Below are 27354 nucleotides of genomic sequence, written 5' to 3' on the forward strand. Positions count from 1 at the left end.
AAACCTTCTGTCATCTTGACATGTCAGTCTGCAGAGCTGTATTGCTGTATCACAGGTTTTGAGCTTGCAGCAGGTTGGTTCACAATATGTAAATCTAGTGCGAAATTACAACGCTGGACCAATCTCTGTGCCTGAAACGGACACTTATTTATGTAATTATGGTTTGGAACAAAATCTACATCAGAACCCACACAGTGAGAGAGCTGTGATTGAGTTACGGCATTTCAGTTAGGACTTCCAAGTTGAATTGTCATTTGTAGCTGCTGATCAATGCTATTGGCTCACTACCATTGTCGGCATATTGTATTATCTCTTTGAGATTAATATAAACAAAGCTAAAGGGCAGGTGTTTAGAGAGCTATAATAGAGACTTGTTGTTGGTTCAGCTTAAATGCATTGACAAACTATGCAAGAAAACCGAATCACATGATATTACATCACTTTCAGAGATTACATACATATTAGCATAAGCATATATTTAAATGATTATATTTAAACAAACACATAAAAACCACACAACCCATTTTTTTGTGTTTAGCTCAGGGAATTTAAAGAATCAGGTATATAAGATGCATACACATACACACACAAATATATAAATAAATTGGTGCTCAAAAAGAAAAGATTACCTTTCAGACAGTCCATTTTAAAACTTTTCTCTGAACAAAACATCTCAATGACATAAAATATCATTATCAGTTTTGAAGAAGGGTTACTGGACTTAAAACATTTACTCTGCTTTCTCTCCACAGATGCTGTCAGACCAGCTGAGGATCTCCAGCAAGTTCTGTTTTTGTTTCAAATATCATTATGTTAGCTCCAATTATGTATTGGTCAAAGGCAATGCTTGGTACAGAACAGAGATATACAAATTAGATGCTCTCTAGTATTGTACTAATTTTGCAGAACTTGTGTAAGGCAACAGTTGGAGTGCAATAATGGATTTCAGTTCCTGGGTGAGAGAAAAAGACTTACAGGTCTTCTGCTCTCTATCAAGAAGGCCTTGGCTCAGTTGCAAAAAGCTTACTGCTACTGACATACACACATAAAATGACCACTTCAGCAATACATTGAGTGCTACTCCCATTTTTTTTAAATTACCCCATTCAGTACTAACATGTTTAGTTGGGGTCAGCTAATGACAAAAGGATAGCAACTTGGAAAAAAATTCCATGATAGAAACATATTACTAGTAAATCTTGAACACTTTAAGACCGAATGACTTAATTCCAACTGATTGAAAAGTATTTACCTGAGGTGTCTTCTCTGGAATAGGCTCATCACGAAGAGTTAGAAGAGCTTTCATAGCAGCATTATGTCTCGCAGCTTGACGGGTCCGTCCTTCTCCAATAAATTCTGCATTCCCCACAAGCAACTGAACGTAAAATAATTTGGGAGTTGGATAATGGTACCTGTATTGAGCAAGAGCCAACAACCATATTTAGACTTGAGAATAATTCAATCTTGTATTTGTTAACAATGATCGCTTTATTTCACCATGCAGCCTATGTGAATTCTATGTGAGACAATTAACAATTAAACAATAGTTAGTTGTTGCCAGTTGATCTTGTTTTATAACTGTAGATAAAATAGGTCATTTATTGAAATGCTAAAAGGAGGGCATTTCCAACCTTGGCCAAAAAGTTGTCAGAAGATATAGCCAGTGGGGACCAGTTGCCTATATAGAGGAAGGTGAATTTAAAAAAACAATCAGATGCTGTCACACATCATAAAGAATTAGAAGGGAGCATTCAATGGAATGCAAAACATCCTTGCTTCACCATTGCTTTCATATTTTAAGATCTTTTTAACTGGATGGCTCTATTAAAATACATGGATTATCAATGCATGTAATATGTGAAAAATTGATTTGTAACAAGATATCTGCCATTTGAAGAAAAAAAAGGCAGACTTTACCAGTACTATTCCACAGTGTTTTATTCATAACAGTATGTAAGTGTTTATTATTCATCCAGAATTGCCAAGTCTACAATTTAAGAGCCAACCACATTTTGAGAGTCTGGAGTCACATGTAGGCCAAATCAAGTAAGGATGGCAGATGTCCTTCCCCCAGTGAATCAACAATGATGACATTGTTAGACTAACATCCATTTTCCAGATTTTTACTGAATTCAAATTTCACCATCTGCTGTGGGGGGATTTGAACACACATATTCAAGACATTAGCCTGGAGCTCCAGATTACAGTCTAATGAAATTACCACTATGCTATGCCTGTTTGAGGTTGCTGTCTGTTTCTGTTAAATAGATCTCCAATTTAGAAGGGGAAGAGTGGAAAAAATAGTTCAGAATAGAAAAATGGAAAAGATAAATCCAGAACGTAACAGCAAATCTTGGAATTATCGGATGTGGCAGTGTCTGAATTTGGATGTTGGTGAAAGGTGAGGGGACAAACTCTTTAGTCCGTAATGATCTTGTGCATCTACGGATGGGACTGGGAAGGTTCATGATCTGCCTACTCTGCCACCACTTCAGGCTATTAATTGGGTAATTTATGCCACTGCTCCCTCTCCTGCTGTCTACAATAGATTCTAGCCTCTAATTGGCTAGCAGCGGATTTCCTCCTCCAAGGTCCTTGTGCTGCAAGTGGAGGTGGCCCACCAGTGATCACTTAAAAGTGCCCAAGAGAACTTAAAACCAGTGGGCCCACTGCAAAGGAAGCTAAACAGGAAAAATTAGGCAGGTGAGGCCCCTGGATTAAATTCTGCCCTGGAACTTAAAGGTTTTGTTCATAGTTAAAATGGACATTGTGTGAGCAATTTATACCTTCACTCCCTCATCACTTTTACATATAATTCGTAATATAGCTTGGTGCAAATGAAATTGTTGGATCTTCTAGTCTCTATGTTGTGATATAAATTGTGTCATTTAGATATAGTTTTTTTTTAATTGGATTGTGTTAACAAGATATGGGTTTCTTATGTGTCTGAAGATAACAATTATCTTACAAGAATCTCTGTAGCCATGGTAATTGCTTTCACAGCCGTTTACAAGGGTTATGTTGGGATCCTGATGGGTTCTTGCTTATGTTTTATGACTGAGCAACACAGGCCATTGTGCTTTTAAGGTCTGTTAGAATTTCTGGACTAGGGCTTTCTAAATTTGGGAAAACACCCATAGCTTAAATGGAAAGACTTCTTTGGTCTTGTTTTTGAGACAGTTCTGAGATCCTTGGATGGAGATGCTTGTATAGAGCATTGGTCTTGAGAAGGGGAGGATATAGTGGAAGGAGTTAGTGATAATGCCAAATAAGACTGTTGGGATAACATTTTCAAGTATTTCTTGAAGTTGAGTATGTTTACAATCAGGGGTATATCAGCTCCAGGAAGAAGCTATCCAAATTTCCAGTTTGGAGTTTAAGTCACAATTACGTAAAGACTATTGAGTGAGAAAAGGATTTTTCCTCTGGTGTGGGTGCTGTAGAAGGAATAACTTATTATTTTTAAAAAAGTTTTGAGATTAATGGGATTGTGATTTGATTGTATGTTTAAAACATTGAATTTGTGTTATAAGTAACTAGATTTTTTTCTTCAATTTTCTCATCATTGTTTTTACTTAGATTTTGTTTTACCAAAAAACATTTGCAATGTTTTATTCTTCTTTCAGCAAAAGACCACCTTGTTAAAACCAAAATAGGCAAAATATGATTTATCAAGTCAGATTTAGGTTTGGGAACTGACATGTCCAGCAATAACAACATCAGTTGGAATCATAACAATGTCTTATGTTATTTTACACCTTCAGCCATCTGAATATTCAGGAAACCTGTAAATTACATTTAACTCAGTCAATGATTGAGAAAAAAAATGAAAAGCAAAGAGATGCAAAATGTGAATTAAATTGAAGATTATGCTGAAAGAGAAATTAAAAAATGCAAATATTGAAGTCACTATTTGCTTACAAATCTCAACTAGTGGTTTATATCCGAGGGCACAAATATAATATTTCTTACAACCAGTATACTCCTGTACTTATTTTACACAATTTATATGAACCCCAAGATGCCACTCCACTTCAGTAGTTAAAATTTAAATGCAATTTATATGGGCAATCTTAAATTAATCCAACAGATCCTATTGCCCACATCCTAATTTATAAGCCCTGTTACTGTGCTCGCTGACCTACATTAATTTTTGACCAGTAAAACCTCAACTTTAAAATTCTAATCCTTGTTTTCAAATCTCACCAAGTTATCACCTCTCCCTATCTCTGCAACATTGTCCAAGTCTGTAGCCCTCCAGGATCTCTGCACTTCTCTAGTTATGACCTCTGTTCTCTTTCTTCAATCCACCATTACCGGCTGTTAAGTTTAATTCCCTCAGCCGATCTTTCAGGGTCTTAACATTTCCCTCATTTTTTTTAAATAGCTCCTCAAAAAATACCTCTTTGATTAAGCTATTGCCCATACATACTACACAGAAAGATTTACATTCTAATATTTAAGTACGAAAAAAGTAGCCAAGGGGAGATTGAAATGGTCTGATCATCTGTTGAGATGGAGAAAATGTAGTGAGTTGCAATATGGAGTTGAGACTGCCAGAAAAAGGTTGGATGACTGAGAGGAGGAGATGGAGATCAATCAATATAGTGGTGAACTCAAGTAAAATGGAAGGGCTGGTGAAGAGAAGGGGAGGAGGAGAACAAGGAATAACAGGAAGAATGCAAGAGACATCATTAATTTTCACATCTCTTATTTCCTTGGTCCTAAGAAGTTCCAGTTTTTTTCTTCAGTTTGTCCAAACATCTTTCCCATTAAACAGATGAAACAGTACTCTCTCAATAATGTGGTAATATTGACATTTATTTTCAAAATACTTGTCACATTTCTCATTTTTAAATATTTAGGAAGTTTTGAAGAGTTTTGCTGGGGTTTTAAAAGCTATGTATATCTCAAGAAACTGAGATGAAATGTTCTAATCAACTGCCCTGCCCATAAACCAAACAATTAGTGATACACTAGATGGCCTTGTTATTTCAAAAGATATCTCTGGCTATTATGTTGACAAATCTTTCTATCTCTGTCAGACTGTAAAAAGGATAAGCTTTGTCACATATTGAGAAAAGCTTCTGAAAATCAGAACAGCAAGTCTGATGGATAGTCAAGTATCTGGAACCAAAAAGTTGCTCATGCTGTTAGCAAAAGGCAAAGGACTGCAGGAACATTAGTTCTGCCCTCAGCCAGGAGAATCATTTTGTTAAGCTTAAGTAAGGTACTTCATGGAAATTGAAGAAGTACTTTATGTATCTTAGACAAAGGCAAATCATATCCTTAAAGCTGACAATATGTGATCTCTAGACTTTGCAGTACACTATTTATTTTCCTATGTAAGTTAAGGAGACATGCATTTTGCAACATTATGGGGCCAGATTTTTCAAGGAGTGGCAATTTCAGTCAGATTGCCACTCACTCCTACCTTTTTCCATTTAGACAGAGAGTACCGCATTACTGGCAGGCAATTACGATCACTTCAGTGTTAGATAGTCGGGGATGGGGGGAGATAACCACAACCTCTTTTTCACAGCAGTAGATTGTAATTGAAATGTCCAGCAACATAGCCACTTGGACAGTGCGTGTGAAAGAATGAGTATGTAAGTGTGAGGTTCGGGTCTCACGTGAATGAGATGCAAGGCACAAGGTAAGCATGCCACCTTGCACCCTGCATTTAGGGTAGGTGGGGTGGGCTGCGGGTATCGGGTGCAGTGGGTGATGTGTTGTGTCTGGCAAGGGGAAGTTAGGTCTAGCAGAGGGGAGGGCATTGTTGGGTCCTGGGGGAAGGGGAAGGAAAGGGAGATGTTGGGTCCCAGGGAAGAGGAGTGGTGAGGGGAATCAAGTTGGGTTGGGGGAGGGCTGGTTAGGTGCAGCACTGAGGGCGTGGAGTGGTTGTCTAGGTCAGGGGTGGATGGGATAATTGCAGTTTGGGGTGTGAATGCTGAGGTGGGGTGTCAATTTAATAGTTACCCAAGAGTTAGTCTAAGTTTGAATCAAAATCTAGGCCAGTGTAAATGTTTGAATACTGAAATGTTCAAAACTGTGCAATTTTTAAATTACTTTATACTTTATTTTAATGATTGCCTGTATCTGTTATGAATTATGATTATTTACCTTATTTGTGTTGTAGTTACAATGTTGATTTTCCAATGTGATCATAACTGCTGCTCTGTAGATTCAAAATAACTATGAAATTAAACAATTTAATGATTCAAACAAAGCATTGCCTCACCTATTTTTCTCAAATCTGCCTTTAGCGAGATTGAAGAGATATGTGTGCGAAAGAGACCAATACCCAGATCACAAAAGGGGATTATTGTTACATTCTTGAGCTATCTATTGTACGATTAGGTATATGACAATATGAGTCAACGCCCACTGAATAACCTGCTTAGATCATTTAAGGGAGTGACTGGCGTCATTGAATTTGAGAAGGCATGTAATTGTGACTGAATTTGTTATAGGCACTTTTTAAAAAGTATCAAGTCAACTGAAAAAAAAGTCTATAAATTATTCCACTCTTTCACATTCTGAATAGCCTCTCATATTCTAGAAAAATTGGCACAAGTAATCTGCTCTGAAATCAGGTGCAATCTGACCTGTGCTGTCTCATAAAGAATTCTAAGTCACAGTCCCAAAGTAAGTAGATTTGTCAAATCTACACCACACTGATTGTGGCAGCATCTTTGTGGGATTTTACCAACTTACCAATACATATTTAATGTAGATTTAAAAAAAAATAAATTAAGTAAGCTTAGTGGGTTTATACATATGCGTGATAAAAACTAACTTGAATTTGTGAATTCTTGCAGGCAGCACAGTGGCACAGAGGTTAGCAGTGTTGCCTCACAGTACCAGGGATCCAGGTTTGATTCCAGCTTTGGGCAACTTTTGACATGAGTTTCCTCTGGGTGCTCCAGTTTCCTCCCATTGTCTAAAGATGTGCTGATCAAGTGGATTGACCATGCTTAAAAATTGCCCCGTGGTGTCCAGGGATGTGCAGTTAGGTGGGTTATCACTGGTAAAAATCCCACATGGGATTATGGGATTAGGTGGAATGCTCTTAGGAGGGTCGGTGCAGACTCAATGGGCCAAATGGCCTCTTTTTGAACTGTAGGTATTCTATGAATTTCCCTTCAAGTTAATTAACATGAGGTGGAAGTAGTCCATCAAACCACAACTGTGATAACTGACTTTGGATTTGTTAATTCCTAAATTTTCTGCCCAACTATATGCTAAACCTTATATATTCATTCTCTCTGACATATATTTGTGATCATTTAGTTAAATATTTATGAAAACAATTGTTACTGCACAAATGATCAGATGACATTCATTTAAATACTGATACAATCATTATGCATTGACAGTTTAATCATTTCTAAAAACTCATGAGTCAGATTGACCGAGAAGAGTCCTTTAATTATGTGTATGTATGAGATCAATCACTCTACTGCAATCATTCCATCTATTTTACATTCTTCCCCTATTGATTACCATTGTACTCAAAGTGAATGAATACCTTAACCAGAGAAATGTCACCTTGTATTCACTGGGAGTCAATTTTAAAAGTAAAAATAAAAGCATATACATAGAAAAAACACTAAAACAGAATTCACAATTTCAGAGTATTATTGGTCACTCAATATTTAACCCATCTGCGGTAATTAAACATTCTATGTGATAGACTAAACTTTAAAATTTATAAGCTTTAGCTGTCTTTATGATACACAAGTAAGTCATAAAACCTTTGGAAACACAGCACACCATTCAGAATCATTCAGTTTTCTTAGCTGCCATTTTAGTTTAGTTTTTGGTTAATGTTTCTCAGTGTTGTCACAGGGATGTCTATTTCACCAAGTCTTTTTTTTGTTAATGCAAGCAGTAGATGGTGCAATGAGAGCAGATGCACAGAAATACAGCTTTGCAGTCAAACTTCTGAGTGTGTTTCAAAAAGCCCCTGGAGCCTCACCTTCCGCATCAGTTGTTCTCTACCTGAGCTGAAAATGTGTTGCTGGAAAAGCGCAGCAGGTCAGGCAGCATCAAAGGAGCAGGAGAATCGACGTTTCGGGCATGAGCCCCTTCTTCAGGAATACCTGATCCAAGCGACAAGCCATAGAGCGAAGATTGAGGCTTGCACCCTGAGGGTGGGTGGAGCAAAGATCAGTAACCAGGGGAGGGACACCAGCCAGAGTGAAGAGGGGAACAGTGGCCAAAAAGCTTTGTCGTGAAGTGAGACATCAAAGTGCCTTCTAGCATGGACAGATAGCAAGCAACCAATTTGGCATTGTAGCACACACTCTATCCATGAAGTGTATCTTGAGCCTTGAGTTATATAACACTAGGCATACTGATAATTGTATGTATCTGTTACACGTTTGGCTTTGATAAATTAGATGTGAACTCATGACATATGTATCTATGTAGGTGCTTCTGACAGCAAGGGCAATTAGGGATGAGCAACAAGTGCTGGCTTGCCAACTACGCACACATCCTGTGAAAGAATCATTTTTAAAAAATGCTTCTGGCATCACTCCTGTGATGCAAACAGCTCTGATAGTGACACAGTTGGACTAGATTTTCCTACATTCATTCCAAAGAGTATTGTTGCTGCCAGTTAACATACCTGGTAAATGCAGCAACACAGTTGGTTTAACTATTTTAAAGTCTGGCCACAGTAAATAGCTCACTCACACAGGCTACAGTGTGCTTTCAATACTATTGACTTGTATGACTCGTTCCTTGGCATTGAAGCACTTATAAATTTCACCATGTCTGAAACTCAAATCTACAATAGTGTTCAAATTATGGTTGCAGTATGTTTATTGCTGTCCAATAAAAAGCACACAGTAAAAATGCTGCTGGGTATGGAAGAGGTTTGTTTAAAAGTCCTGCCAAAACCTCTTGGATTTTGACCCAGTTATAATAAAATTAAAACACAAAAGAGCCCTCTAGCACTCACCCCCCAGGCTCCCTTCATTCCAGCCTATGCCCTACCATTTACTCATCATGTTAACCTATGCCCAAAAACCCATTCCATAGCCCCTAACACCTTCCTTGCATTGAGAAGAATTAATCAATTATCTTGTTGTGAGAGGTCTTTGCGGGTAAAATAAATCTCAATATGATAAGAGTTTTTCACCAGGATAGAAAGTGAAGTAATCCAATCCAAAAGTAAGGTCCTACAAAGGAAACTACATGAATATGAGGAGAGTTGGGTGCATAAAACCAGGCAACTTCATTAAAAGGCATGACAGAGCACAGGCACAGGCAAATGTAATATTTAAGGAAATAATGCTTGCATTGCAATAGTTATACATAGCTTTCAGGCAAAAGAACACAACAGGAAAGCAGCCCAACCACAGCTATGAAAAGACATTTAGGATATAATTAGATTTGAAGAAGAGTCATATGAAGCTGTTAGAAAAAATAAGATGCCTAAGAACTGGCAGCAGTTTAAAATTCAGCAAAGGAGGATAAAGAAGTTGATTAAGAGCAAAAAAAAAGAACGTAACAGCTGATTGTAAGAGCTTCTGTAAGTAAGTTAAATAAAGGATGAATCTAGGTCCCTCACAATCTGAAACAGAACTGATCATGGAGATCCAGGAAATGGAAGAGGAATTTTGTTCTCATTTCATAGAAGGCATAAACAACTTCCCCAAAATACCAGGGAAAAAAGAGTTTTTTTGGGATAGAGGAACTGAAAGAAATTAGTATTACTACAAAAATAGAGTCATATATAAAGTCATACAGCATGGAACTGGGCCCTTCAACTCAACTTATCTATGCCAACCAGGCTTCCTTTTTGTCTGCGCTTGGCCCCTATTTCTCTAAGCCTTTCTTATCCATCTACCTGTCCAAATGTTTTTTCAATGTTGCAACTGTTCCGGTTCTACCACTTCTTTGGGCAGTTCATTCCACATATGCACCACACTCCGTGCGGAAAGAGTCAGTACATCAGATACTCTGTAAATCTTTCCCTTTTCACCATAAGTGTATGACCTCTAGTTTTGGACTCCCCTACCCTGGGGGAAAAAAAACCTTGACTATTCACTTTAACTATGCCCCTTATGATTTTATAAACCTCTAAACTTATAAACCTCAGCCTCCTACTCTCCAGCCTTTCCTTATAACTCAAACCTTTCAGCCTGGGTAACATTCTGTGACTAATAACAAAAACTTCTGGTGATCACACTAGTCACGCAGCATCCATGGAGAGAGACCAAGCTAACGTTTCAAGTCCAGATGACTCTTCAGAGCTGAAGTGAAGAATGAAGGGGGCAGCATTTCTGCAATATTGGGGGTGTGTGGGGGGGGGTGGGGTTGGAGTGCTGCGGCAGAAAGGATGTTGATTGTTCAAATTAAGTGATCAGAATGTGAGAAAGGCAGAATAATGGCATGTCTAACTGCCAGACTGGAAAGAACATACAGTCCCACTGCAGTAGGAGGAGGGGAGACAGAACATGGTGACAGAACTTTTTTTTCAACCCTTTCCAGTTTAATATAGGAGGACAAGCAGAATTGGTACACAGTAGTCTAAATGTGGCCTTAGTTGAAACTTTATTGCTGGAACAGCACAGCAGGTCAGGCAGCATCCAGGGAACAGGAGATTCGACGTTTCGGGCACAGGCCCTTCTTCCTGAAGAAGGGCCTGTGCCCGAAACGTCGAATCTCCTGTTCCCTGGATGCTGCCTGACCTGCTGTGCTGTTCCAGCAATAAAGTTTCAACTTTGATCTCCAGCATCTGCAGACCTCACTTTCTCCTCCTAAATGTGGCCTTACCAATGTCTTGTACAGCTGTAACACAATGTCCCAACTCCTATACTCAATGCTCTGACAAATGAGGCAAATGTGCCAAACACCTCCTTTAAAGGCTCTGACCTCAATTAGCATGAAGAGTTTTGAGAGGTTCAGCATAACCTACATCAACTCCGGTCTCCCAGCCTGCCTCAATCCCCTACAGTTTGCCTATTGACATAATAACTAAGTTAATTAGTGGCTGTGATCTCTTTACTGCCATCAGCATCACCAAGGATTAGCAACTGCTGCCAGCAATACAATGGCTGCAGATGCTTGATTAAGCTACACATGAGCAAGGGAAGGATTGCAAAGAAGGGGCCACCAGCACATGAGCTGGAAGCAAGGGTGGGAGTGCCTCTCAGCAAGCTCCCCTTCCATGATACAGTGTGCCTCAATCAGACACTGTGAACCTTTGAATGAGGGACTCTGTCCACAGCTCACAAGTAAACTTGAGAGGATTGCCTTTCCAGGTTCCTACATGGCAACTGTTCTACCCACTATCACTTTAGCTCTGACAGAATCAGGCCCTTAAAGGATCACAATTGACATCAGTGTTGGAGGGCTTATACATGGCCTTAATCAAGGCTTAGGCAGGACAGTGTGGAATCCCAACCCAGCACCTTATCACTCAGTTAAATGCCTGTCTCCAAAATTCATCTTGGGGAGAATCTTAAATCCTATCCATTGTTTATTTGTTATGGACCAGACCAAACCCCCTCAAAATTCAGAAGATAGCCTAGATCCTAACTTTTTTTTATTTTAAAGGTAAATGTAAGGTGTTGCGATCCAGATGCAAATTGATTGGTTAAATTAACGATTTAAAGCAAAACACATTTTATTCATTCACTATAGTGAAAATACAACGAAAGAAAGAAGAAATTAGAATAACCTAACCCTATTGAAAATCTTAACAGAATAATAGATAAAGTAACGATAATTAACTGTTCCAATATAGTAACATCCCATAAATACACTCTTGGCAAAATCAGAACACAGATTGTCTTATACAATTCCCATAGCAGGCAGAGAATGCCTAGCTTTTCACTCTAATTGAGAGAGGGAAAGAATAGCTTTAACTTCTTATAGACACCAACAGCAACTCTGAAAGCTAAACTAAACATCCTGGTTCTGCGGGAATTTGACCCCACTCTGTCATGCTGCTTCTACTGTTCCAACTTTACAAAAAAAAACAAGGCCTCACAAGCTGTTTAATCTAAAGTTTCTGGTAGACTGCCTGGCACCTCTGTCTTAAAACGTCTGTTCAAATAAAACCAGGACAAAGTAAAGCCATAGTATTATTACATATTTAAATAACAAAGAAATGCATAGAAATTCAATGAACACATTTTGCTTAACACTCTCTTTTTGGATTTTGAGTGCTATTAAATTAAACCTATTATTGTATGAGATATTTTTACAGCGTTATCATGTGTTGTAAGATCTGGAAATCAACCCATGCAAATAATTGTCTGAGGCATGTATAAATTGCCACGCATCTGATCACTTTTATCCAGGTTCTGGCATGTGTGAACTTTATGTCTCAGGCCATTACAGCAAACAAAATCTTCAGGTAAACAGGCCACAGCTGCTCAATAAAAGTACTCATGACATTCAGAGTGCTAACCTTCACTCATTTGAGAGTATTTTAGCATTGGTGTCAGAATCATATGGCTTCAAGCCTCATTGTAAGATTCAAACATATAATCTATTGACACTGCTATGCAGTAAAATTCTAAAGTGATGCTATATCATTAAAACTGTTTTCCTATGGATGCCATCCTAAGGCTTATCTAAAAGCCTGTTTAACTGTTCTGTTAGATGCTAGCAATCCACAGGGACCATTCAAAGATAAGGAAGGTGCTCCATTAACTGTATAACATTTTTCCACAGCAAAAATAAATTAACTGTGTGACTTACTACTGCTGTGGAATCTTCCTTTATACAAAATGGTTACTGTATTTGCCTATAAAATCTAATTTCACGTTTAAGTAAATGCCTGTACAGGAAGTGTTTTGCAACATTTTGAGAAATGGCATTAAGGGAACTGGTCAATTTTTCAAAAATCAGACATTGCATTTGTAGCCATTAAATTGTTTCTTACAATTATTTTTAAAGTTGGGCAAGAACTACTAAAGCATACTGTTGTTTGCAAGTTATCTTTTAATTATAAACTTACATGCATTAACTGTTGCCTATAAAATTAAAATTCCAAATGTGTGTTGTACACAAAGCTGTTTCATATTCTCCACAGCCAAAAACTCTCACCATAGAAATTTCAATGGAATTTGTGAGAGTTACTTTGCTCGAACACTAGCAAGATGTTAGGCTTAGACTTACACCAGCGCTATACAGACACACAACATGACCTGAACTGCAGGTGCTGAACTGGAACGGGCATAAAGAAAATTTACTTAACCAACCATAAAAAAAGGCAGAATTAGTTTGGCATTTCAGGATGTTGCCTTTCATGCATGAGGAATGCTAAAAAGATTGCTGGAAAAACATCATACAGTCAAAATAAGATATATTAGTTCAGCATCAAAACACATTGAGGTCACCGGACTTGTGATTTCAGTGTCCAACATTCCCATGTCATTTTTAAATACAATATACTCTAACATAAGGCAAGAACTATACAATGCCTGCAGAGATATCAATCAAGAGGAAGCTCTTAATTAAAAATCAAAAATATAAAATGTGATGAGGCTTTACTCAATTTTGTAGATAAGAAACTGGAAACACAGTGATAAGCTTTAAAAGTCAGAAACTCTTAAGCATTCAGTGTTTAAAAGCAAAACAAAAAATACAATAGCACAAAGAACGTACAAATAAGACACTAAAGAATGTCACAAAGATGAAGGGAAAGGGCATGAAGATCAGCATATTAGCATTAATAAGATAGTCAAGGTAGGATTAGGTTCACAAAACAAAGCAAGTTTGTGATGTGAATGGGTAAATGGCAGAGTTACTAAATATGTTGTTTCAATTTTCACACATTAGTTACACATTGCAATTAACGAAGTAATGATGAAAAGTAACCTTCATGAATCATTCTACAAAAGGAAAAAAAATCCATACTTAAAGTGAATATAGATACATCACTGAAGGAAATTAGGGATGGAATAGTTAAGACTGAGTGCAAATTTCCAGAATTGTTTGGAAAGGATATTTATGAAGAAGGACTGAAGGGTAGCAAGTGTGACGTAATCCATGGAAAAAAAAGAGGTAGGAATAAACATATTGCCACCAATGATCTAGCCAGGAAAGGGATTGAGGATCTGAAGAGTGACTACAGAGAGTTAGGTTGGAAGCTGAAGAGCAGGACGAGTAGAATAGTGATCTCAGGTTTGCTACCAGCCACGAGATAGTGAGTTGAGGAACAGTCAGCGAATGCAGCTTAACACATGGCTGTGAGGCTTGTACAAGAAGGAGGGCTTCAGATACCTAGACCACTGGGATACTTTCTGGGGAAGGTGGGACCTGTACATGAAGGATGGGTTGCACCTGAACTGGAGGGGCACAAATGTCCGGGGTGGGAGATTTGCTCGTGAGATTCGGGAGGGTTTAAGCTAGTTTGGCGGCGGGGGGGGGGGGAATCAGAGCCAAATATCTGAGAGGGGGACAGTTGTAGATGGGGCAGTGACAGGATGCAGTGAATCTATCAGGAAGGTTTCTCACGTGATGAAACAAAGGGATTGGTTAAAGTGTGTCTGCTTTAATGCAAGGAGTGTCAGAAACAAGAGTGACAAGCTTAGAGCATGGATCAGTACTTGGGGCTACGATGTTGTGGCCACAATGGAGACATGGGTTTCACAGGGGCAGGAATGGTTGCTTGATGTTCCAGGGTTTAGAATGTTTAAAGAGAATAGGGAGGGTGGAAAAAAAGGAGGGGGTGTAGCATTGCTAATCAGAGAGTGCATCACAGCTACAGAAACGAAGGTTGTTGAGGAAGGTTTGTCTACTGAGTCAGTATGGGTGAAAGTTAAGAACAGCAAGGGAACAGCCACTGTATTGGGGGTTTTCTACAGACCCCCTAATAGCAGTAAAGAGATTGAAGAATTCATAAGTGGGCAGATTCTGGAAAAATGCAGATGTAACAGGGTTGTTGTTATGGGTTGCGAGTGATGCATGAATTTGTTCCTCTGAGACAGGGGTAAGAAGGGGTAAGATTAAGGAACCTTGGATGACGAGAGCAGAGGAGCTTCTCGTCAGAAGGAAGAAGGCAGCTTACGTAAAGTGGAGGTAGCAAGGATCTAGCACAGCTTTAGAGGATTACAGGCTTGCTAGAAAGGAGCTCAGAAATGGACTGAGGAGAGCCAGGAGGGGGCATGAAAAAGGCTTGGCAAGAAGGATTAGGGAGAACCCCAAGGCATTTTACTCGAATGTGGGGAATAAGAGAATGATCAGAGAGACGGTAGGGCCGATCAGGGACTCCAGGGAACTTGTGCGTGGAGTCTGAGCAGATAGGGGAAGCCCTAAATGAGCATTTTGCTTCAATTCTAAACTAAGAAATTATCAATGATCTTATTTCAGTTGTGCGCATCTAGAATCTATCATGCACAACAGAAGTAGTATGCACTTGGAGAAACAAAAGCCTAGTGGGGTCATTCAAGGCAGATTTTAAATGGCCAGTAATCTTAACAGACATGATACATAACAACATGGTTTCACTAAACTTTCACAAACTTTTTTTCCATGTACCACTTAAGAACTTAGGAAAAGATGGAGTTAAGCATTGGGCAAAAATGTGGCAAGTGGTCTTTCGCAAGAGGTTTATGTAGAGGTTTCTGAAATTTAGTGCATTCATGAATGATTTGGAGATGGGTTTGAGAATAATGACAAAAATGTTTGCTGGCACTAAAATCGTTGATACGGAAATTTACAACAATAAAACGGCAAAGATGGTAAGTAATTATTTTGAGAAATAGGGATAAAGAAAGTAAACTTAGATTATATACTAAACATTCTTTTAAATAGTGTTGAGGGCAGAATGCAAATCTGGAATGCACTGTCTGAATGGACAGTGGAAGTAGAGTTCATAATGCATTTCAAATGGAAATTGCATAAATACCTGAAAAGACAATGTATATGGGCTATGGGAAAGAACAAGTTAGTGGAACTAATTAGATTGCTCTTTCAAAAAGCTGACACATGCACAGTGGACTGGATAGCCCCCTGTGAATCAGCCCACATTTCATCCATAGAGGAATTTTGGTGTGTGGGTATACATAGGTTTTAAAAGATGATGGAAAAATTAGATAATGCAATAAAGAAAAAAGTGAGTCCTTAATTTTGTTACAGCGAGGAGTAGGATTCAACAACAACTTGGATTTATAGAGCACTGTCACATATGAAAATCTACTCAATGTGCTTCACAGAAGGATCATAAATTTCGTCATCATAAGGTGACATAACTTTAGGTGTCAAAAGCTTGATTAAATGGGAAGTTTTATGGCGCACCCTAAAAGGAAGAAAGAGAGAATTAGGGAGGAAACTTTCAATGAATGAAACTGGCAGAAATCTCCGCTTATTTAGCACTGAAACTTGGATAAGCATTCTCATAATTTAGCAATAGTTGAGAGGAGTTATGGTGAAATGTAGCTGTATATCATCTGCATATATATAAAAACTGATGGCATTTCAGCTGATAAGACCAAGGAGCAGCACAAAGATAAGAAATAGAAAGGGATTAAAGATTAATCTTTAACAGATACTAAAAGCAGGAAATAACATTATAGAGTTTGCAATAATAATGGCAATGGAGCTGTCAATATTTATTTTTATTACTCCTTTGAAATAGAAAAAAGCTTCTGAAGCCTGCACATTCAATTAAATTAAAAATTTAGTGACCTATGCTTCTCTATAGTTTTGCTGTTCAAGTTCCCTGAAATCACAAGCCTACTAAAAACCACTCAACCCAAAAGAACCTTTATGGTATCACCCTTACTGCAAAAACCTTTGAAAATATAATACTTCATTGAAATTGGTGTAACTTGCTTATTAACAGCATACTAAGTTCATAATCAAAATTAAACAACTGCTACAACCTGAAAAACTAACTTTAGGCTTGTTGAATACTTATTTTTCTAATGATATATGAAGTACAATAATTTATTGTTTTAAAAGTATGTTTTGATAATTCTGTTTCTATCTTAATTACATAAATATGTCCATACCTTTATTTCACTTTCTGTAAAGCAATATTAAAAAGTTAAGGATAATCATATCTCTAACCTTTTGGTTTGCAATCTGTGAAAATTTGTCAATGTGATTGGTTGCTGTTATACTGCTTGATTACATAACTGCTGCTGGAAGCCTGAAGATCTCTTTGACTTGGCACCATATTCAAATTAATGATAAGAAAGATGAAATCCACATGACAGAAATCATTAGGCTGCTATTGAAGTTGGTGACGAATGCCTTCCCACTGACTGTAGAATCTCAGCCAGCAAATTTTAACCTAGTCTTGATTAAGCTACAGCTAGAGCACTGTGTACAGTTTTAGGCATAACCTTATGAGCAGGATACATTCAATCACATTTTACCAAGAATTACTTGTAACTGTAAAATTGGGAACTCATTTCACCATCACAATGATGGTTAAGGGGAGGTCTGATAGAGATCATTAACATTGCAAATATATGATAAGCAAAATGTGCCTTTCAAATGAGTTGGTGAGAAATAACAGAAAATAATAAATTTAAGATAATCACAAAAAAATTTCAGGAATGGTCAAAAGTAATCTTGGTTAGTCAGAATGTGAATTTCTCTGTCACAGATCAGTTGGAATTGATGTGAATTTATGTGAACCAATGGGGCTTGAAAGCAAAAACAGAATTGGGTGACAAAGGCTCTATAATTCTGAATTCTGTTTGCAGAGTGACGTTGTGTCAGCCACGTAATTAACAACTAACAGGCTGGGTCAGTGTACCATTCTGCTTCCTGCACAGGACATGGTAGTGATCATGCATTCACCTGATGTAGAAAGAGGTGCTGGCGTCAGGTTTTTGGGGTGTGACAGTACCCAGAGGGATGTTCACCCAATGTTCAGCACAATTCACGAGTCCTCAGATACTGAAGCATTCCATGTTCAAATGCACAACACCTGAACAATATCCAGGCTTGGCCTGAAAAATGGCAAGTAACATCCATACGACACTAAGGTCAGTGGAGTTGTGGATAGTGACGAAGGATGTTGTAGGTTACAGAGAGACATAGATAAGTTGCAGAGCTGGGCTGAGAGGTAACAAATGGAGTTGAATGCGGACAAGTGTGAGGTTCACTTTGGTCGGAGTAACCGGAATGCAAAGTACTGGGCTAATGGTTAACATTCTTGGTAGTGTAGATGAGCAGAGAGATCTCGGTGTCCATGTACACAGATCCTTGAAAGTTGCCACCCAGGTTGACAGGGTTGTTAAGAAGGCATACAGTGTTTTACCTTTTATTAGCAGAGGGATCAAGTTCCGGAACCATGAGGTTAAGCTGCAGATGTCCAAAATTCTGGTGTGGCCACACTTGGAGTATTGTGTACAGTTCTGGTCACCGCATTATAAAAAGGATGTGAAAGCTTTGGAAAAGGTGCAGAGGAGATTTACTAGGATGTTGCCTGGTATGGAGGGAAGGTCTTACAAGGAAAGGATGAGGGACTTGAGGCTGTTTTCGTTAGAGAGAAGAAGGTTAAAAGGTAACTTAATAGAGACATATAAGATAATCAGAGGGTTAGATAGGATGGACAGGGAGAGCCTTTTTCCAAGTATGGTGACGGCGAGCACGAGGGGGCACAGCTTTAAATTGAAAGGTGATAGATGTAGGACAGATGTCAGAGGTAGTTTCTTTACTCAGAGAGTAGTAAGGGTATGGAATGCTTTGCCTGCAACAGTAGTAGATTCACCAACTTTAAGTACATTCAAGTCGTCATTGGACAAGATTATGGACGCACATGGAATAGTGTAGGTTAGATGGGCTTCAGATTGGTACGACAGGTCAGCACAACATCGAGGGCCGAAGGGCCTGTACTGCGCTGTAATGTTCTATGTCTATACCACACAAATATCAGGCAGTGACTGTCCCCAATACAAAACAATCTAATCAGCACCTTCAATGGCATTACCATTATCAACATCCTGGGGGGTTACCATTAACCAGAAACTCAACTGGACTGACTGAATAAGTTTATTGGCTAATAAAGAACAGGGCAGAGGCTAGGAATACTGCAGTGAGTAACTCATCTCCTGACTCACCAAAACCTGTCCATCATCTACAAGGCACAATTCAGGAGTGTGATGGAATACTCCCCAGTTGCTTGGATGAGTGCAATTCCATCAACACTCAAGAAGTTTGACAACATCCAGCACAAAGCAGCCATCTTGATTGGCACCACATCCACTCCCTCTACCAACAACGCCCATTAGCAACAGTGTGTACTATCTACAAGACTGCAGAAATTTGCCAAAGATTCTTCCAAACCCACAATCACTTCCATCGAGAAGAACAAGGGCAGCTGATATATGGGAACAACATCTGTAAATTCCCCTTCCAAGCCACTCACCATCCTGATTTGGTTAATACTGTTCCTTCACTGTTTCTAGGTCAAAGCCCAGAATTCTCTCCCTAATGGTGGATCTAAATGCAAATGGATTGCAATGATTCAAGAAGGCAGCTCACCACCACCTTCTCAAGGTCAACTAGGGACAGGCAATAAATGCTGACCCAGCCAGAGACAACTATGTCCCATGATAATAAAAGAAAGTTTTGACCTTTGATTCAGGGTTTTTTGAGGCATTTAAGTGGGTGAAATATTACATACTAAAAGTAAAAGAAACAATTATGAATAAAACACGCACTGTTATAATAATCTTTGAAATTTCTCTGAAGTATAATGAGTTACAAAGACGATAATAGAAACATTATTAAAAAATAAAAACATCAGAAGAACCTGAGGCTATCTCTACTAGTTTTGTTCAAGAGAAATGTTCTGCAACTTGCAATTTTCTCAGGGCTCAAAATTAATTTTCCTTTCAAGACATCTAGTGAGATCTGGCACTAATGCAACAAAGGAAGCACAAGCTGTGGCAGTTTTATCACAGCAGTTGTGTTGTAATAGTCATCGTTGATACTTGCCAACCACCCGCAGTATCAAACCTGTTGTCAACAGTGATAATGCCCTTGAGCTCAACCATCCATGACAGTCTTTAAATGTAATTTCTACATTAGTCACACGCTGAAATGAATTAAATTACAAATAACTTGCTCGCTATTTTATTTCTCTATGTGTGTCAGCCATTGATTTACTTTATTCATATCTTCTGAAATTAACGCAGCTCCAATTTATGGTCAATCAGTTCATTTAAAAACTGACGTTTGAGCTAATAGCTCAATACATCACACATTATTGGCATGGAAATGCAAAACAGAATTCACAGAAAAATGGGAAACACCAAGAAAAGCTTTCCGATTTTTATATCTTAAACTAACAGCATTTCTTTGCAATTCCAGCTTCAGCTCTACGCCAATCCAAAACATGAAAAATAATCCTTCTGTACTGTGTAATATTTGTCAGATTTTTGGTTCCATTGGAAAAGAAGATGCTGAGAGGAGATTTGATTGAGATGTACAAAATTGTGAAAGGCCTACCTTTGCAGGGAAGTTAATGCCAGGGGAGGCCATAGATTTAAAGTGATTAGTAGACAGATTAGAGGAGAGATGAGGAAAACATTTTGCACTCAGAGGATGCGAAGAGTGTGAAACTCACTACCTGAAAGGGCAGTCAACGGAGAAACCTCTACTCATTTGAAAGGTATTTAGATCTGAATCTCAAATGCTTTGAAAAATTGTTGGAAAATGAGATTAAGCTAGGTGGTTCATTTCTTGGCGAATGCACACATTCAGGCAATTGGTCTTCAACTATGTCATAAGCATCCTATAATTCTATGATAATTGAGCAAATCTGTATGGAAATCAGAGAGATAAGCAAGATACATTAAGCTGGATACATTAATGTCCCAAACATCAATGTTAGAGTAAAGGGGGAGAAGAGTACGGAATTTCTGATTCATGGTCAGAAGAATTTTCTTGACCAGTATTTTCTCATTCCAATTAGGAAGCAGGCATTGCTGGAACTCATCCTGGGGAGCTAACTGAGTCAAGTGTCTGCAGGAAAACATTTGAATAAAAGTAATCACTTAGCAATTTTTGAGAATCACTGTGCCATTAGGTATAGAAGTAAAAGTAGGCCCTTGAACTTATCAAGTCTACACCACCATTCAATGAAATCATAGTTGATCTGATAATCCTCACCTCCACATTCCTACCTTTGCCCCATAATCCTTGATTCCCTTCCCGATTAAAAGTTTATCCATCTCAGCCAAGAATATACTAAATGGCCCAGTCTCTACAGCCCTCCAAAGTAAAGACTTCCAGAGACTCACTATCCTCTGAGAGATGAAATTTCTCCTCATCTCAGTCTTCAATGGGTGACTCCTTACACCTATCCTGTGTCCTCTGGTCCTACACTCACCCACAAGGGCAAACAACCTTTTGTATCTGTACTGTCAAGACCTCTAAGAATCTTGCATGCTTCAATAAGGTCACATATCACACTTCTCCAGTGAGTACAGATCCAATAATAACATAGAATAGAATAACTTAGCAGAGAATAGCTTAGCATAGAATAGAAATGTATTGTCACATGTACTTTTACATGAAAAATGCAGTGAAAAGTTTTACTAGTCACCACATTAAGGCACCTATATTAATGACAGAAGAGTAGTCATTGCTGACAAAAAGGTAATATATGCTTAGAGGTACATGGCAAGGCTAAATTATTTAATGAGTGTTTCATTGGTGTCTACAAAGAAAAAGGATGCTGACAAAGTATCAGTAGATACGGAGTGAATGGGGTGAATATTGAGAAGCCAAATGTATTGTAAAGGCTAGATTTGTTTAATATGGACAAAGGGCCTCATTCTGACAGCTTACATCCAGGTTGCCAAGGGATCAAGTTAGTAGAAGGGCTTGCCATTATCTTCCAATATTCCCGAGATTTCAGAGAGGTATCAAATGAGGCACCCTTGCTCAGGAAAGGACATTCCTAATGAGTATAAACCATTTTAACATCTGTAGTAATGTCTTAGAAATGATAATCAAGGGAAAAAAAGTCACATGGACAGATTGAGTTATTTAAGAATAATAACACAAAGCTCATTGTGTTTGACTCATAAATTATTTTTTGTTGAAATATACAAAAAGAATCAAAGGATTTCAGTTGAAGTTGTCTACATGGATTTTAAGAAAGCATTTGACAAAGTACCATATAAAAGGCTAGATAACAAAACTGAAACTCTTGAAATAGGAGGGTCAGTGTCAGCATGAATAAAAACAAACATATCATGGAAAGTGATTGCTTTAAAACCGAAGGATATTCAATAGTGGTGTTTCCCTAGGGCCAGTGCTGAGGCTACGTTTTCATTTTACATCTTTCAAATTGGAAAGTTTACCGTCAAGTTTAGACACAAAAGGCAGATTATTTTCATTTGAATAAAAAAACGTTGAGGGGAGATTTGATAGGGCTGTACAAATTTAGGGCAAGTAAATAAATAAGGTCAATAAGGAAAAGCTGTCTCCACTGGGATTCTATTTGTTTGTTCATTAAAAGATGGGATGCTGATGGTTAGTCCAGCATTTATTATTTGTCCCTAAATTGATCAAGTGGGGTGATCCTTCTTTTTGAATTATTATAGTCAATGTAGTGAAGGTGACAACAGTAATTAATTAGCAGGTCACAAGTAGGAAAAGCAACACTTGTAGCATTTTCTCAATTCTATTTTTGCTAAAATGGCACCTACAAGTTTACAGTTTTGAGGAAGTAATATTTTTTGAAGTAAAAATTATGCTCACCACATCTACTTTGGACTGCTCTGGATCCAGAGACAAGTTTCACAGAACTCTGCAAGGTTACATTAGGAGTCATTTGTAGAAATCATGTCTAAATTAGAAGGTTGTGGATTCATTCCCCACTCTACAGACGTGAGTGCAAAATCTAGGTTGACATTTCATACAAATTCAGATGACAAATTAAACAAAGCCCTGGCTGACCTCAGAAGAGTATGTAAAAGATCGTGACACTGTTTTAAAAGCAACATTGTTCATCCCACTGTCTCTGCCAATATATATCCACCAAGCAAAGCCAATAAAGCAGATTTTATGATCATCGTTATATTGCCATTCATGGGACTTTTGTTGTGCAGAAATTGTTCTTTCATATTTGCATCAGAACGTAAAACATTTTGGGAATCCTGAGGTTATGGAAGTGCTACATAGCTGCAAGTCTTTTAAGCTCCAATTTTATAATCTGAACAAGTCTTGGAGGAATTGCAGGAAACTGCTTTAACTGACCATTGGGGGGCACGTGGATTCCCCTTACACCTGCAGTGACTCACCGTTCCATATTTGGTATTTCCTCTGTAGTATAAGACCTCATCTAATTGTTTCACATTAGTAGCTATCTTTCTACAAATATAAGCAAATCTCTACATGAAACAGGAAAGTCACAAGAATCGTCAAAGTCTTGATTCACATGCCACCACATTCCATTATCAAAGCTGTGATTTTGGTCTTAGGAAAAATGCAAACTAACCTTCAAATGGACATGGACAAGGAGACAATGGTCAACTGAGTGATGGATAGCTGTTGCATGACAAGTGGCCAAGAGGAGTTAAACAGGTGATTGACATAGCATTGATGGCCAGCCCCCAAAATAGGATTTATTTCAAGGACAGGAGGGAGGAAGAGGCAAGAAGATCCAGGGAGACAAGCCACACCATCTCCCTGGAGGAAGATCACAAGCTCCCTCACATCAACCTAAGGGAAGAACAAAGATTGTTGATACTGAGGCCACCAAAGATGAGAGACCATGACAAAAAAATGCAGGACCACTGGGACATTGAAGTGTACCACCTCTATTCTTCCATCCTAAAGAACGGTTCCAGGATTGCTAAAGCACTCTCACCTGTCACAGGCCATATATTTTCTTTCTTTGCCTAATTAAATAATGTATCATATCTAAACTGATGCTTCTCTATAAACTATCAGAAAATTGCATTAAATCGACAACCGCCTATATTAGGTTACTGTAATCAAAAAAACCCCTAAAATCAACAACATGTTAAATAGTCCGAGATCTATTTGTCTCCTGATATGTTCAGCTAATCGCACAACATAAATTACAATGAGTTTTGAGACAGAAGTTTATTTGGTAGCCCCAAAAGCACTGCTCAATTCAGATCAAGATAATTTTATCTATTTTCCCATGGAAAGAAGTCATGAGCTCAGCTGGGCATAAAGCTTTTACTAAATTTCAGGGTTCCCAGAATGTACCACAGATCAATATTCATGTTCTTCAAATTAATCACATCGCCTTCATAAGCAGAAAGCTTTCATTCCTTTAACAGGCAGATAGTGCCATACATCATCTTGAAAGTCAATGCCTGATTTCCACGGCTAGCAAAAGCTTCCACCCTCTAACAATCGATCATATTCATGTCCACAGTATTTGAAGGAGTAGGACCAGACTGGTTGAAATGTACTTCGTAGCTTTATGTACAGTGCTATTTTTGCCCCATGACCTGCAACTACAAACTGCACAATTGTACCTATGCATCTCAGAAATTACCTGCATATGAATTGATTGCTGCATTTCATACATGAGTAATTATGCTTCAAAAATACTTAATTGGGTGTAATTTGATTTGAGGCATCCTGAGGGCCATGATGGGTGCGACGTAAATGCAAGTCTCTTCTTTTTAAAGCCATTGTATAAAAAAAGTGATTAGGGAGCTTTGTCATTTCCTCCCTGCCAAGTTGAAGAAAACTTCAATTATAGAGCGACCTCTCCAGTACCTCTGAAGACCACCACTCCAATCTGCACTACCAGATCGTCCCATATCAATGCAGAGGTCATATGCTAAATTAGCCATCTGCTGATGATATATGAATCATTCAAATAGCAGATACTACGATTGCAAGAGATAACACTTCCCTCAATTTCCATGTAGAAAGGAGACATAAGCTCAACAGGGCAAATTTCTTTTACAAAGTGATATGACTGCCAAGAGTATAAGGTGTCACAGATTGTACCCATATGGTCATCCAATTACAGAGCTGGCTAGATTATACTGATGCATAATCAGCTGTAACATTTGATTCTCCTCCCACAATGCCCCAGCTTCCAAGCACTTTTGTAGCATAACCCATGTGAGAGCAGAATCAGTGGGAAACCCATGTCACCTCTCAAATGCCACCCAAAGCTATTTAATTGCAATCAGGCGTTTAATGAGCAGCATCAGGTCATCGAGCTTTACAACATGGAAACAGACGCTTTGTTCCAACTAGTCCATTACAACAAGGCATCCTAAATTAATCTAGTCCTACTTGCCAGCATTTGGCCCAAATCCCTCTAAAACCTCCCTATACATATAGCCATTCGGATGCCTTTAAACCTTGTAGTTGTACTGGCCTCCACCACTTCGTCCAGCAGCTTTTTCTATGCACACACCACCCTTTCTGTGAAAAGGTTGCCCCTTAGGTCCCTTTTAAATCTCTCCCCTCTCACCTTAAATCTATGGCCTCTAGTTTTGGACTCCCCTAAGCCAGGGAAAACAATCCTTGTCCATTCACCCATTCCATGCCACTCACGATTGAATTAAACCTAATGACTGCTGTTGGTAATTCAGTGAGGCCTTAACCAGGGCTCAGCACAGATCCTAGAAGACAGATGAGTATGGATGGGATGGGGGGATACAGTCATAGCAATATACAGCACAGAAACAGACCCTTCAGTCCAACTGGTCCATGCCGACCAGATATCCCAAATCAATCTAGTCCCATCTGCCAGCACCCGGCCCACATCCTTCCAAACCCTTCCTATTCATATACCCATCCAGATGCCTTTTAAATGTTGCAATTGTCCAGCCTCCACCATTTCTCTGGCAGATCATTCCAGAAACGTACCACCCTCTGCATGAAAACGTTGCCCCCTTAGGTCTCTTTTATATCTTTCCCCTCTCATCCTAAATCTTAGTCCTCTAGTTCTGGACTCCCACACCCCAGAGAAATGACTTTGTCTATTTCTCTTATCCATGCCCCTCATAATTTTGTAAACCTCTATAAGGTCACCCCTCAGCTTCTGAAGCTCCAGGGAAAGCAACTTCTTCAACTAACCTATTCAAACTCTCCCTATAGCTCAAATCCTCCAAACCTGGCAACGTCCTTGTAAATCTTTTCTGAACCCTTTCAAGTTTCACAACATCTAACCCTAGTGGGCGGCACGGTGGCACAGTGGTTAGCACTGTTGCCTCACAGCGCCAGAGACCCGGGTTCAATTCCCGCCTCAGGCGACTGACTGTGTGGAGTTTGCACGTTCTCCCCGGGTTTGCACGTTCCTCCGGGTGCTCCGGTTTCCTCCCACAGTCCAAAAAATGTGCAGGTTAGGCAAATTGGCCATGCTAAATTGCCTGTAGTGTTAGGTGTAGGGGTAATGGGTCTGGGTGGGTTACGCTTCGGCGGGTCGGTGTGGACTTGTTGGGCCGAAGGGCCTGTTTCCACACTGTAAGTAATCTAATCTAATCTTTCCGATAGGAAGGAGACCAGAATTGCACGTAATATTCCAACAGTGGCCTAACCAATGTCCTGTACAGCCGTAACATGACCTTCCAACTCCTGTACTGAATACTCTGACCTATAAAGGAAAGCATACCAAACGCCTTCTTCACTATCCTATCTACCTGCGACTCCACTTTCAAAGAACTATGAACTCCAAAGTCTCTTTGTTCAGCAACACTCCCTAGGACCAAATCATATATGTAAATGATGGAAAGTAATGGACTCAGCACTGATCCTTGTGGCACTCCACTGGTCACAGGCCTCCAGTCTGAAAAACAACCCTCCACCACCACTCTCTGTCTTCTGCCTTTCAGCCAGTTCTGTATCCAATTGGCTAGTTCTCCCTGTATTCCATGAGTTCTAACCTTGCTAATCAGTCTCCCATGGGGAACCTTGTCGAACGCTTTACTGAAGTCTATATAGATCGTGTCTTTCACTCTGCCCTCATCAATCCTCTTTGTTACTTCTTCAAAAAACTCAATCAAGTTTGTGAGACATGATTTCCCATGCACAAAGCCATGCTGACTATCCCTAATCAGTCCTTGCCTTTCCAAATATATGCACATCCTATCCCTCAGGATTCCCTCCAACAACTTGCCCACCACCGACGTCAGGCTCACCGGTCTATAGTTCCCTGGCTTGTCCTTACCACCCTTCTTAAACAGTGGCACCACATTAGCCAACCTCCAGTCTTCGGGCACCTCAACTGTGACTATCTATGTTACAAATATCTCAGCAAGAAGCCCAACAATCACTTCCCTAGCTTCCCACAGAGTTCTCGGGTACACCTGATCAGGTCCTGGTGATTTATTCACTTTTATGCGTTTCAAGACATCCAGCACTTCCTCTTCTGTAATACGGACATTTTTCAAGATGTCACCGTCTATT

The 27354-nt window shown here is 39.0% G+C and overlaps 1 protein-coding gene across 5 annotated transcripts in view; it reads right to left on the reverse strand.

The window, feature by feature from the left end:
• The window catches only part of stau2 (staufen double-stranded RNA binding protein 2), a 358377-nt gene that overhangs the window by 253883 nt on the left and 77140 nt on the right, over nucleotides 1-27354 (reverse strand). For all 5 annotated transcript variants that reach the window (XR_015756903.1, XR_015756902.1, XM_087985971.1 and 2 more), the window contains exon 6: nucleotides 1253-1412. Coding sequence is in view for 3 of the 5 variants with exons in the window: in XM_087985971.1 (XP_087842097.1) it covers nucleotides 1253-1412 (160 nt within the window). In the remaining 2 variants the exon portion in view is untranslated. The remainder of the gene's footprint in view (nucleotides 1-1252; nucleotides 1413-27354) is intronic.

The sequence above is a fragment of the Chiloscyllium plagiosum genome, unplaced genomic scaffold (genome assembly GCF_037043375.1).
Source record: "Chiloscyllium plagiosum isolate Xiang-an unplaced genomic scaffold, Cpla_swu_hap1 HiC_scaffold_4, whole genome shotgun sequence".
In the NCBI taxonomy this organism is placed as follows: domain Eukaryota; kingdom Metazoa; phylum Chordata; class Chondrichthyes; order Orectolobiformes; family Hemiscylliidae; genus Chiloscyllium; species Chiloscyllium plagiosum.